Raw genomic sequence first — 14,367 nt, 5'->3', positions numbered from 1 at the left:
AGTGGAGGGGTCCTGCTGGGGTGGGCAGGAGAGGCCAGAGAGGCAGGTGACACTGGGCCCAGCTCTGTCCACCTGGCCTGTGGAAGCCTGGCTGAACTCAGAGAGCCAGGTTCCCAGCCATTCCTGCTCCTCATCAAGCTCCCTGTTCCACCCTCAGGCCCTGGTTGGCTTAGAGCAACTGTACATGGGATGCGGAGGGTGGCAGTGGGCTTCCTCCCACAAGCAAGGCCAATGCCACCTTAGCATCAGCCACATCCCGACACCAGGGAGAAGACGGGGAAGGAGGCTGCAGTGAGGGAAGCCAGCTGCGCAGGTGTGCTCACCCACACTCAGGTGGGGGTACACAAAGACGTTGGCACGGCTAGAGTTGAGGACACACAAAAAATAGTCACTGACACGTGGACAGTGACATGTGCTCAGTAAACAGTGAAAGGAGTCGAAGGGTCTCAGAGTTTTCTTTAGTTCTGCTGATAGATGTCCTTTTTGGGTATGTTCCCAGCCCTAAGAGAGCGGTGATGGCTGGGGAAGAGGAAGAAAGTCCAGGGCGGGGGACAGATTATCAGATGTGCTGAGGATGCTTCTGAACACTGTCCTCTCATACTCTGGGGTCTCTGAGGTCCTGGCCCCTCTGTGTGCCTGCCTGGCCTTTTGACCAGGATGAAAAGAGCTCTGTTAACCATTGTCATTCATCTGCCTGTCTACCGATCTTTCCCAGAAGTTTACCAAGCATCTACTCTAACCAGTCACATGGTGGCTGTGGGGCTACATGGGGACCAAGACCTGTCTCTGCGTGCGTGGAACGTACAGAGCTGCCACGCAGGCATTGAACAGCCACGCCAACAAGTAGGCAATTGTATTGGGTCAAACATTTAAGGAATAACACAGGGCACCTGACTGGGGTTAGACTTTTCCCCAGGATGGGACGCTTATACTGAGCTCCCTCAGGGATGAGAAAAGTGTAGCGGAGAGGCAGGAGCAGCCTGGCCGAGGGAGGCGCCTTCCAGGAACCGACAGGCAGAGCGGCTGGGGAGGTGAGCCCCAGGGCCGAGAGCGGCAGCCTGGCCGGAGCTCACAGGCTCTGTAGGTCATGTGGTGTTTGGACCCCTCTCCGAGGACAGTGGAGCCAGTGGAGGCTTTACATGGGGACTCGACGACCCTGTGAGGAGGACACACAAGGACAGGGGACTCTTGGGGCAGTTTTTCCAGAAACCAGGTGAGAGATGAAGACGGCCTTGGCTGGGGCAGTGGGCAGAAGGAAACGCAGAGGCTGGAGAGACTTCAGAGGCAGACCTGGTGGGATTTGGGTGTGAGCTGAAGCAGAGGGCAAAGTATAAAGTAACCCCCAAGTTTCTGCCTAAGAGACCAAGAAGACAGGAGAATTTCCACTTGAGAAGAAAGCCCTGTGTAGGAGTTGGAAGCTGGAGAGCCCTCCACTAGGCCCAGGGCTGGGGCAGTGTGGGGAAGGGGCTGATAGGATTTTATAGTGAGGCTCGTGGTGACCCTTGGCATGACCTAGAAAGACGAGGTGTGACTGATAAGCTAGATAGTTGTGGAGGGGTTAGGAATTCCTAGACTCTAAAAAAGGAAGAGGACTTCACTGGTAGCTCAGTTGGTAAAGAATCTGCCTGCAATGAAGGAGAGGTGGGTTCGACCCTTGGTTGGAAATATCCCCTGGAGAAGGAAATGGCAACCCACTCCAGCAATCTCGCCTGGAAAACTCTATGGACAAAGCAGCCTGGTGGGCTACAGTCCTTGGGGTGGCAAGAGCTGGACACGACTTAGTGACAAACCACTGCTACCAAAGAAAGAAGAAGGCTGTCTGCATATGTCGGTGGGGGTGGTCAAGGGGGGGATGCTGCAGGCAGAGGCATATCCAGAGGTTTTGTAGTACCTGAAGCTTGCACAGTTTGGAGCCTTCTTCAAGAAAAAGAATATAAAATTTAAAAAAGGAAAAAGGATACAGGCCTTAGAAGGGACCTGTGCAAGTTAAACTTCACCAGCTTCATGGTAAGTAGCCTGTGGTGGGCCTTGGAGACCCAGCAAAGGAAAGGGTATGGTCACGGGCCCCCAGAAATGGCACAGACAGGTCTGCAGAGAGAGGTGGCCACTGAGAAAGCCCTGTGGTTGAGGGTGGAAGGGAAGAATGAGGGCTTTAAACAAATAGCTGCTGGCAAGGTTAGAGGCATGGCCCTCTTAGAGGGAGGACCAACACTCCTGGAGGCAAATAGCACCCAGGGATGGGGAATTCCCAGTGCGGAACAGCAGCTCCAACTCGGGGAGGGCTAGGGACACCCTCTTGCCCTTGGGTAATGGAATAGGGACTTGAGTCACTCCCTCGGAAAAGGAAAGGAAGGAACCTCCTGGAAGATGGGGAGACTCCAGGCTATTCAGGTTACTGGACACGGGATGTAGGGAGGGGTAAATGCAAGGAGGGCCAGGCTCCAGGGCTTCCTGGGGTGGCAGGCAGCACATACCCATGGTGGCAGAGAAGATGACGATGCCCAGCACGTTCATGCCATCGCTGGTGCCAGGCTCTGACTTGTAAACGACCTCTGGCGGGGGTGTCAGGTCCAGGGCGAAGTTCTGCACATGAGAGCCATTCTCCTCCTGGACCCCATAGATGAGGATCCGCCGAGAAGGGGCCTCCTCTGATGCCACCTTGGGGGACTTGATAACGGGGGTGGTCTTGGTGCGATACTGGTGGGCAACACCCCAACCAGGAATGAGTCAGGACCAAGTGTAACATCAACAACAATAATAAGAACATCTGTATCCATTCATGAACTATATGATTGACAGTAACCCTGTGACATAGGCACGACAGGGATTATTATCAATATTTTACCAAAAAAACAAAACTGAGATTTGTTTGGTCATCCACACTACCCGGGCACACCTCCCTCCATCCCTCCTCCCCTCTTCTTTCTGTGCATCGTTACACCTACCTGTGATAAGTCACTTCAGTCATGCCCAACTCTGTGAGACCCTGTGGACTGTAGCCCGCCAGGCTCCTCTGACCATGGAATCCTCCAGGCAAGAATACTGCAGCGGGTTGCCATGCCCTTCTCCGGGGGATCTTCCCAACCGAGGGATTAAATCTCTTGCATTGACATTCTTTACCACTAGCACCACCTGGCTGGGACCCTCTAACCATCCATCCATCTCCTACACAGATAATCTACTTGGATAATCCTCCATTCACCTGTTTATCCTCTTTCAGCCATCCACTGTCCATCTGCCTAACAGCCAGCAAGCCCTGCCTTCCACTGAAGGAAACTTGGACCTTCTGTTAGGAAAGCTTAGTTTGCCCCAAGCTTTCTTGATGAGATGAGATGCCAGCTGGGGAGAACTGAGTGACTGAGTCACCTACCTCTCTTCCTCAGCCCCCAGAACATTTCCAAGTCTTTTCTTCTCATTCCTCAGGTGCTATGAGCACAAACAAGGGCTCCTATCTTCCTAACACCAAGTATCAATAAAGCAAAGTTTCTGGGGGTGGGTGGAGAAAAGGAACCACTCAGGAAATAGACATAAAATTTCAAAGCTTCAGTTCCCTCATCTGTAAAGTGGGGTCTTAATAGTTACTTACCTCATTAGGTTAAATGAGATGATGTATGTAAAGTGCTGGCAGTAGTGCCTGGCACATGGTAAGCCTTCTGTAACCATTACTGCTATTATCACTACCACCACCTCACCATCATAACCACCATCATCACCCCAGTGTTGAACACTCCGTGCCAGGTGCTGATTCTTGAAGGATGGGCAGGAGTTTGCCAAAAGATAAAGGGCATTCCAGATGCGGTAGAAAGTAGAGCAATGTTCACTTTCTCTCTCACATCTTCAGTAATTGGCCATCACTGTTGGAATAATATCCAAACTCCCTAGTCTAGCATTCAGGGCCCTCCACTACTTGGCTCATTTCACAGATGAAGACACAAGAGGTTAGGGAAGATACAGAGCTTTCACAGCTCCTTATTTTGGAGCCTCTCCTCCATCTCTCAACCACCTCTCGTGTGTCTCCAGGCTCAATACAGGGCCCACCACAGGGAAGATCAGGAAATACTTGTTGAACTGAGTCAACCAACAGACTGACATTTTAGAAGGGAAATTATTAGAAGTGCACATCAAGATTGGTGTACAGGGTTGTTGGAAACTGACCCTGAATATTCATAAGCGCCAATTCTTTAGCCACTTGATGTGAAGAGCCAACTCACTGGAAAAGACCCTGATACTGGGAAAGACTGAAGGCAGAAGGAAAAGGAAGCAGCAGAGGATAAGATGGTTAGATAGCATCACTAACTCAGTGACATGAATTTGAGTGAACTCTGGGAGATAGTGGAGGACAGAGGAGCCTGGTGTGTTACAGTCCATGGGGTACAGAGTCAGACATTACTTAGCGACTGAATAACAGCAAGGCTGTTTTGGTAAACAACCAAAAGGAGAAATAGGTAAATAAATTACAGCCTAGACTTACATCAGGCTATGACATCATCACTAAGCATTGTATTTTTTGTTGTTGTCAGTTGCTCAGTCCTGTCTGACTCTTTGTGACTCCATGGACTGCAGCACACCAGGCTTCCCTGTCCTTCACCATCTCCCGGAGCTTGCTCAAACTCATGTCCATTGAGCCAGTGATGCCATCCAACCATCTCATCTTCTGTCTCACTTCTCCTCCTGCCTTCAGTCTTTCCAAGCATCAGGGTCTTTTCCAATGAGTCGGCTCTTCCCATCAGGTGGACAAAGTATTGGAACTTCAGCTTCAGCATCAGTCCTTCCGGTGAATATTCAGGATTGATTTCCTTTAGGATTGACTGGTTTGATCTCCTTGAAGTTCAAGGGATTCTCAAAAGTCTTCTCCAACATCACAGCTTGAAAGCATCAATTCTTCAGCATTCAGCCTTCTTTATGGTCCAACTCTCACATCTGTACATGACTTGTATTTTTAAGAAACATTAATAACCATGTAAAGTGCTCATGATATAATGGGAGTGGGGGAAAAAAGCAAGATGCACACTGTGTGTGTACTATGATCCTAATTCTATTTTTAAAAACATTTCTGCAGAGAAAAAAAGACTAGAAGCATACCTTCTACTATCACTATTGCTAGGTCCTGGAACTACAAGTGATTTTTATCCTCTGCTTTGGGCCTCCCTGCAATGCAGAAGACTCCAGTTTGATCAGACCCCAGGAAGATCCCCTGGAGAAAGGATAGGCTACCCACTCCAGTATTCTTGGGCTTCCCTTGTGGCTTAGATGGTAAAGAATCTGCCTGCAATGCAGGAGACCTGGGTTCAACCCCTGGGTTGGGAAGATACCCTGGAAAAGGGAACAGCTACCCACTCCAGTATTCTGGCCTACAGAATTCCATGGACAGAGGAACCTGGCAGGCTACAGTCCATGGGGTCGCAAAGAGTCAGACACAACTGAGTGACTTTCACTTATTTATTGTAGTATTTCCCTTATATTTTACTGTGAGTGTTATTACTGTTTTTATTAGGAGGAAAGGATTATTTTAAAAAGAAAGAGAAAACAGGCTTTGATGCCAACAGGCCTGGGTTCACCTACTAGTTCTGCCATTTACTAGTGATTTAACCTTGGGCAAATCGTTTAACCCTTCTGAGTCTCAGTTTCCTCATCCAGGAGCTGTTTTGGTCCTAGCCCAGGGTAGGGTTATTGTGAGGACTGAGTGAGACCCTGTGCGTGAGCATGGGCATGATGGAGGGCGGAGCCGGCACTCAGTGGGGGCTTCCTTCTCCCCTCATAATTCTTCCTTGTGAAAAGTCAGAACCCAGGGCAGGGGTATGGCCACAGGAGACTCTAAAGATCTAGGTCCTCCCCCCGCCCCTCCCCTGTAGCCTCCCACCCCCAGAGACAGGGAGACTGACCAGCCGAGCCGGGCCCAGGGTGGCCCTGCCTGCCCACTCTCCATCGCCCAGGGACCCACTCACCTGTTTGAATGTGGCTTCCACCAGGTTGGCTGGGAACATGTTCCTGGAAAGAGAGTCAGTCATTGAAGAATTTCAGGACAGGAGGGCCCTTGAGGTCACCTGAACACCTCCTTTGGCAGTGGAGGCCTTCCATAACCCCGCCCAACTGCCCCTGCAGTTTTACTTCTTCCCATCACTCCCATCTCAGGACTTCAAGCTTCAACACCAACTGCATATGGTTCCCAAAATATGCTGCATACTTTTCCAACTCTGGGTCTTTGACTGCTGTTCCTTCTGCCTGAAATGCCTTGCCTACTTCTCTGGCTGATTCTTATACCAGTCAAGCAGAGACCAAACCTTCTGCAACTGCTCCAGACAGACTCCTTGGCCCTTCCCCTATAGCTACCTATGCTCCAGCATGCTGCTGGTGGCACTAGTCAGGTGTCTGCCTCCCCATTGACTGGCCTCCTTGAAGGGGGGACTTGATCATTCGTATCTTATCTGTGGCTCCCAAAACAGGACCTGGCATATAAATAGGATTATTATTCTTATTAACATAATCTTCATCTTCTAAAGCAGGAGGGGGTCCTGTCCTACCAGATGTGAAAACATACTATAAATATGCAGCTCTCAAAACAGTGAGATACTGACAGCCATCAGCAGAAAAATCAATGTAACGGAACCTGTACCTGGAGACAGAACCTGGGACATCTAAATATTTCATATTTGATAGAAGTTGCTTCACAAATCAGTGAAGAAAGGAAGGACTCATTCTAGAGAACTGCATAGCTGACCAACTATTCAGAAAAATAAACACTAGATCTTGGAACTTCCTTGGTGGTCCAGTGGTTGGGAGTTTGCTTTCCAGTGCAAGGGGTACATCAAAGCTGTATATCATCACCTTGTTTATTTAACTTATATGCAGAATATATTATGCAAAATGCCAGGCTGGATGAATCACAAGCTGGAATCAAGATTGCCAGGAGAAATATCAACAACCTCAGATATGCAGATGATAACGTCAGAAAGAGGAGAGGAACTAAAGAGACTCTTGATGAAGGTGAAAGAGGAGAGTGAAAAATCTGGCTTAAAACTCAACATTGAAGAAACTAAGATCAAGACATCTGGTTCTATCACTTCATGGCAAATAGATGGAAAAAAGTGGAAACAGTGACAGATTTTATTTTGTTGGGCAATGATCTCAAAATCACTGTGGATGGTGACTGTGGATGAAATTAAAAGACACCTGGAAAGAATGCTTTGACAAACCTAGACAGTGTATTAAAAAGCAGAGACATCACTCTGCTGACAAAGGTCTGTCTAGTCAAAGCTATGGTTTTTCCAGTAGTCATATATGGATGTGAAAGTTGGATCATAAAGAAGGCTGAGCGCTGAAGAATTTATGCTTTTGAACTATGGTGTTAGACCAGACTTTTGAGAGTCCCTTGGACTGCAAGGAGATCAAACCAGTCAATCCTAGAGGAAATCAACCCTGAATATTTACTGAAGGGACTGATGCTGAAGTTGAAGCTCCAATATTTTGGTCACCTGATGTGAAGAGCTGATTCACTGGAAAAGACTCTGATGCTGAGAAAGATTGAGGGCAAGAGGAGAAGAAGGTGACAGAGGATGAGATGGTTGGATGGCCTCACCAACTCAATGGACATGAATTTGAGCAAACTTTGGGAGACAGTTTGAAAGCAGGGAAGCCTGGTGTGCTGCAGTCGATGGGGTTGTGAAGAGTCAGACAACCCTTAGCAACTGAACAACAACAGCATAGATTGCAAGTTCAATCCCTGGTTGGGTGCTAGGATCCCATGCATCTCACAGCCAAAAAATCAAAACATGAAACAGCAACGATATTGTAACAAATTCAATAAAGACTTTAAAAATGGTCCCCTTAAAAAAAAACTTTAAAAATAAACCCTAGATCTTTATGTTGTTGTTTTTGTTTAGTCACTAAGTCATGTTGGATTCTTTGCGACCCCATGGAGCCCACAGGGCTTCTCTGTCCATGGAATTTTCCAGACAAGAACACTGGAATGAGTTGCCATTTCCTTCTCCAGGGGATCTTTGCAGCCCAGGATCAAACCTGTGTCTCCTGCTTGGCAGGCAGATTCTTTACCACCGAGCCACTTGGGAAGCCCTAGATTTTTATGTACACTGCACCAAAATAAATCCCAGATGGCTGAAAGAAATAAATAATTTAGAAAATAAAACCATAAATATCTAGAAAAAATACAGAATAATATTTTATCAGATCTCAGGATGTGGAAGGACTTCTAAGAACAGAATGAGCAATTAAAATAAATCAATAGATTTTACTTCATTAAAACTAAGAACTTCCTAAGTGCAGCTTAGTATCCTGGGTTGGATTCTGGAACAGAAAAGTAGGACACTAGTGGAAAAACTAGTGAAATCCAATGAAGCAATTTAGTTAATACCGTTGTACTAATTTAATGTCTTACTTTTGACAAATGTGCTAGATGTAGGTTACTAACATCAGGGGAAGTTGAGCAGAGCTGGGAACTCTCTGTACTCTGCAACTTTTCTATAAACCTAAAATCATGCCAAAGTCAAAAGCTAAAAAATTAAGAAGCTGTTTAAGATGGATTACAATACAAATAAAATAATATAGCAAACAAACTGGGGAAGCCATACAACAAAGTGTTACCATCTTCAATCTTTAAAGAGTTTTTACAAATCTTGGCCTTGCTTCCATGTTCACTCTCTGTGTTTTCTCGCCAGAACATCAGCTCCCCGGAGGGTGGGATCTCTGTTTTGTTCTCTGCTATGTCCCTAGCTCCTGGAAGCGTGCCCAATGCATAACAGGCACTCAGCAAATATTTGCTGCATAAATAAATGGACCACAAAAACATTAATACCTCAATAGAAAAATGATCCCCTTCATAGATCACAGACTTGTCACAGCAAAAGGGCTTGCATAACTCTATGAAGCTCTGAGCCACGCTGTGTAGGGCCACTAAGATGGACGGGTCATAGTGCAGTTCTGACAAAACATGGTCCACTGGAGGACGCAATGGCAAACCACTCCAGTATTTCTGATGTGAGAACCCTATGGACAGTATGAAAAGGCAAAAAGATATGACACTGGAAGATGAGCCCTTCAGGTTGGAAGTTGTCCAAGGGAAGAGTGGAGAACAATTACTAATAGCTCCAGGAAGAAAGAAGCAGCTGGGCCAAAGCAGGAACGACACTCAGTTGTGGGTATGTTTGGTGGTGAAATTAAAGTCCAATGCTATAAAGAGCAATATTGTATAGGAACCTGGGATGTTAGGTCCATGAATCAAGGTAAATTGGACATGGTCAGTCTTCCAAACAGGAGATGGAAAGAGTAAACATCGACATCTTAGGAGTCAGTGAACTAAAATGGATAGAAATGGGTGAATTTAATTCAGATGACCATTATATCTACTACAGTGGGCAAGAATCTCTTAGAAGAAATGAAGTAGCCCTGATAATCAACAAAAGAAGAAGTTCCAAAGCACTTTCCAAAGCTAAACTTGCACACAAACAAAGGTCATAGTCACTGTTCGGTGGTCTGCTGCCCATCTTATGCACTACAGTTTTCTGAATCCTGGAGAAACCATTACATCTGAGAAGTATGCTCAACAAATCAATGAGATGCACTGAAAACTGCAATGCCTGCAACCAGCATTGATCAACAGAATGGGCCCAATTCTTCTCCATGGCAATGCCTGACTGCAAATCACACAACCAATGCTTCAAAAGTTGGATGAGTTGGGCTACAAAGTTTTGCCTCATCTGCCATATTCACCTAACCTCTTGCCAACTGATTATCACTTCTTCAAGCATCTCGACAAATTTTTGCAGGGAAAATGCTTCCACAACCGGCAGGAGGCAGAAAATGCTTCCTAACAGTTCATTGACTTCTGAAGCACAGATTTTTACACTATAGGAATAAACCTATTTCTCGTTGGCAAAAATGTGTTGATTGTAATGGTTCCTATTTTAATTAACAAAGATGTGTTTGAGCCTAGTTATAATGGTTTAAAATTCACAGTCTGAAACCACAGTTATTTTTGTACCAATCTAATAGAACTAACACCAAAAAAAGATGGCCTTTTCATTGAAGGGGTTTGGAATGCAAAAGTAGGAAGTCAAGAGATACCTGGAATAATAGACAAGTTTGGCTTTGGAGTGCAAAATGAAGCAGGGCAAAGGCTAACAGAGTTTTGTCAAGAGAACATGTAGGTCATAGCAAACACCCTTTTCCAACTACACAAGAGATGGCTCTACACATGGACATCACCAGATGGTCAATACCAAAATTAAATTGATTATGTTCTTTGCAACTGAAGATGAAGAAGCTCTATACAGTCAGCAGAAACAAGACCTGGAGCTCACTGTTGCTCAGATTATGAGCTCCTTATTGAAAAATTGAGGCTCAAGTTGAAGAAAATAGGGAAAACCACTAAGCCATTAAGATATGACCTGAATCAAATCCCTTATGATTATACAGTAGAGGTGATGAATATGTTAAAGGGATTAGATCTGGTAGACTGCTTGAACTATGGACCAAGGTTCACAATATTGTACAGGAGGCAATGACCAAAACCATACCAAAGACAAAGAAATGCAAGAAGGCGAACTGGTTGAGGAGGCCTTACAAAAAGCTGAGAAAAGAGAAGCAAAAGGCAAGGGAGAAAGGGAAAGATTTACCCAATTGAATGCAGAGTTCTGGAGAATAGCAAGGAGAGTCAAGAAAGCCTTCTTAAGTGAACAATGCGAAGAAATAGAGGAAAACAATAGAATGGGAAAGACTAGAGTTCTCTTCAAGAAAACTGGATATATCAAGAGAACATTTCATTCAAGTATGGGCATGATAAAGGACAGAAAGGTAAGGATCTAACAGAAGCAGAAGAGAGTAAGAGAAGGTGGCAAGAATACACAGAAGAACTATACAAAAACAGTCTTAATGACCTAGATAACCACAATGGTGTGATCACTCACCCACAGCTAGATATCCTGGAGTGTGAAGTCAAGTGGGCCTTAGGAAGCATTACAATGAACAAAGCTGGTAGAAGTAAAGAAATTCCAACTGAGCTATTTAAAGTCCTAAAAGATGATGCTGTTAATGCGCCGCCTTCAGCATGTCAACAAATTTGGAAAACTCAGCAGTGGCCACAGAATTGGAAAAGGTCAGTTTTTATTTGAATCCCAAAGAAGGGCAATGCCAGAGGATGTTTGGTGACATGGACTCCCTCAGACAGTTCTGGCAACAAACTATAAGGCAATTTGCAATTCACGGTGAGGGTCTCTGCCTTTATAATCTGCCTTAGGAATCTATCCTGAGTCCGAGATGCTCACAAGGAATTTTGTTCCTGTGCTAGTACTTCCTTGAACAGGCCAGGCACCTCGTGTTCACGCTGTGTCTTCTACCTGGACCCTCCTTCCCGCTCACTCTTGTTCTTGGCATGTCTCTTCTTTTGCAAGACTCAGCTCACATATCCATGGAGTTATACATGTGAACATGAGTGTGGGTTTTTTTTTTCTTGACTTTACACCCCAGCAGTCAGTGTTCAAAAGCAGAAACTATAATTTTTTTTCACCGCTGCTAAAATACATATTCAGGGTAACCTGTATTTTATGTGGCGGTTAGGAGAGGACTTACAGTGAGCTGCCAAGGCAGAAAACTGCCAAGGCAGAGAATGGTCATGGTTTTCCCCACTGATTTCAGCATTGTCACAAGGGAGAGGGAAAGCAGGGTCAGGAGCTGAGATTGAAGAAGCTCACCTGAGAATTTTTTTCAATAAGTGATAAGCAAATTTCTGTCACCAGAACAACGGCTGCTGGCAAGGGCTTTGGAAATCAAGCATAGCCAAAGCTAACAGCAGGCACACTGGCCCAAGCACTCGTGACCAGAGTGAAGGATGTCCACGCTGCGCCAGTGATAGCAGTTTGAAAATGTCTCCTGGAAACAGTCCCAGTAGGTTCGAGTGACTAAGTGTTTCTCTAAGAAAACTTAGAAGGAAAGTCACTCTAGCCTGAGCAGAAACCAAGAGCATTCAAAAGGCCACACGTAAGAAAGCGAACAGAACTTACACCTCACGCATTCATCTCTTTACAGTGTCCTTAACAATGAAAATAATTTAAAATATGTGCTGTGGCAGGGATGACTAGCTGTCTACCTGGTCTCCATTCTTTCTTCTCACTAACAGAAACTGAAGGCTGTTACAGGGACCAAGAGGGCCCTGACAATAAGCCCTGTCTCCCAGCCTCTCTTTCCAGAGGGGTGGTCAATGCAATGTAAGTGGGAGTGATTGGGTGGCGTTTCCTGGAAAAAGTTTGCAAAGATGTTCATGCAGCCAGGACCCTTTGGTCCTTTCCTCCAGCTCATTTCTTTCTGCCTAGGACATGGACATAACAGGTGGAGCTTTAGCAGCCTCACTGCACCATGAGACACTGATGAGAAAAGCCAAGTGCTAAATAAACATGGGAAAGCACAAAGGTGGAGGGAGCATGGGCTCCTGGTGATCACAAACTGCCACCTCTGGTCTGCTTATTGGAGAGAAAATACACATCTTTACATTAGTTAAGCCTCTGCTGCTTCAGGTTTCTCTTAACTAGCAGCCAAAAGCATTTCCTGATGCATGTAGCTGTATTATTATCAACAAGCTTATCCTCAGATTTTTTTAACTGTTTAAAAAGATTCGGGGGGCTACACTGGGTCTTCCTATGGTGCACGGGCTTCTCATTGCTGTAGCTTATCTTGTAGCGGACCACAGGCTCTAGGAGCACAGGTTTCAGTAGTTGTGACCCGCAGACTCAGTAGTCATGGTGCATAGGCTTTGTTGCCCCTTGGCATGTGGGGTCTTCCCTGACCAGGGATCAAGTCTGTGTCCCCTGGACCACCAGGGAAGTCCTATCCTCAGATTTTTATAAGCAATTATACTTTTGATTATCAAATGAAAAAACATACATTTTCTTTTGGTTTTGAAGACCCATGGGAAGCCTTTCTTTTTTCCCCAGGAGACCTGGGTTCCTGGTGGTAGTTACATAAAATTCAGACATAATGTGCCTGGGAGATATTAGTCGGCCAAGACCATTCACTTTGCCCCAGGCCTCCCTGCATGTCTCCTGGGGCAAGGCCACGGTCCACCTCACTTATTATTTGTAAGTTCCCAAACTCACCCCTAATCCCACATCCCCAGCCCAAACTCCAAAGGTGGGAATGGTTCCTTTCCAAGCACAGCTCCCAAGAGCTTCATCCAATCCCTGAAGGGGTGACTGGGGGCTATAAATAGAGCCAAGCTGACTTAATCTCTCTGGTGTTTTTGAAAGATTAGAAAACAAAGAAGGGGCCCAGCTCTGATTGGTGTTTCGCTTGGGTTTGTCCCGGGAGGCTGCCCTGTGAGCAGACATCAGTTTTCTGGAGCCCCCACTTGGAGTCCTAGGAAATGAACTCATGTCTTGGAGAGTCATCCAGGGACATGGCCTGTTGTGTTCCTCTGGAAGCATCTTAGAGAGATACAATGTATATCTTCCCATCCTGAAGGATGCTGTGAGCCTTATTTTCCTGTTCAATTGAAACCCTCATCTTTCTGACTTTTCCTTAGTCATGTCTGCCTCCATTTCTTAGTTCCCTCTCCTGGTCACCTGTACTCTTGTTTTCAACACTTGGTGGGCATCTGCTCTGGGCCAGAGCAAGGGTGAGGCGGCTGCTTTAACCTTCCTGCTGGTGCCTTCATTTTCTGCACAGCCTCTCAGAACCTCAGAGCTAGAAAAGGACTCCGAGAATGGCTATCCAGGGCGTTCTTCCCATCTGTCTGTCCTAAGATGATTGATGGCTGGATGCAGGGACCTTTATTCTCCTGCCCTCCCCACCGCACCCCTCCCTCCTCGCACCCCTCCCCCCGCCCCCCTCTCTCCCCACCAGCTCTCAGTCCAATGCCTCTGCCCAGAGAAGTTACTTAATAAAAGTGGGTTGAAGGCGACTGAAGTGACTTCACCCCTTCCCAGGGCATCTGCATGCCTCTAGGCACATCCTGGCCACCCCATGCTACCCTGCTCTGATCCATCCTTCCCAAACCCACTGGCCTCCCCCTTCTCAAGTAGAGCAGCCACCCCCTCAGCCTGGAATCAAGTCTGCAAGGTTGAGCTCTACCCCGTTCTGCCAACCTCATCTCCCAGAACCTGCCTCAGAACTTTCTGCCCGTGCCCAGAAGCCTCCTCACTGGCCTCTAGGCCTTTGTGTTTCAGAACCACAGAGCTAGAAGGGATCTTGAAACTCACTGGGGGAAGAGGCCCGGGGAGGGGGCTGGCCCCCAAGAGCCACACAGCAATCCCATAGAGCTGAGATGAGAGTCCCTGCGGGAAGCACATGATCCCCCCCTGCAGCCCCGCTCTCTGACTGAGACACGGTGACAGCGATGTCCAACCACCCAGCTTTGCAAAAAAA

At 46.6% G+C, this 14,367-nt stretch overlaps 1 protein-coding gene across 3 annotated transcripts in view; it reads right to left on the bottom strand.

The window, feature by feature from the left end:
- Positions 1-14,367, bottom strand: part of SLC1A7 (solute carrier family 1 member 7) — a 51,373-nt gene that overhangs the window by 7,848 nt on the left and 29,158 nt on the right. For all 3 annotated transcript variants that reach the window (XM_043876855.1, XM_043876856.1, XM_043876854.1), the window contains 2 exons: positions 5,946-5,988; positions 2,475-2,697 (listed from right to left, as the gene is read on the bottom strand). In XM_043876855.1, the coding sequence (XP_043732790.1) occupies positions 2,475-2,697; positions 5,946-5,988 (266 nt within the window). The remainder of the gene's footprint in view (positions 1-2,474; positions 2,698-5,945; positions 5,989-14,367) is intronic.

This window comes from Cervus elaphus, chromosome 20 (genome assembly GCF_910594005.1).
Source record: "Cervus elaphus chromosome 20, mCerEla1.1, whole genome shotgun sequence".
Classification (NCBI taxonomy): Eukaryota; Metazoa; Chordata; class Mammalia; order Artiodactyla; family Cervidae; genus Cervus; species Cervus elaphus.
This window is presented reverse-complemented; position numbering and strand designations above follow the sequence as displayed.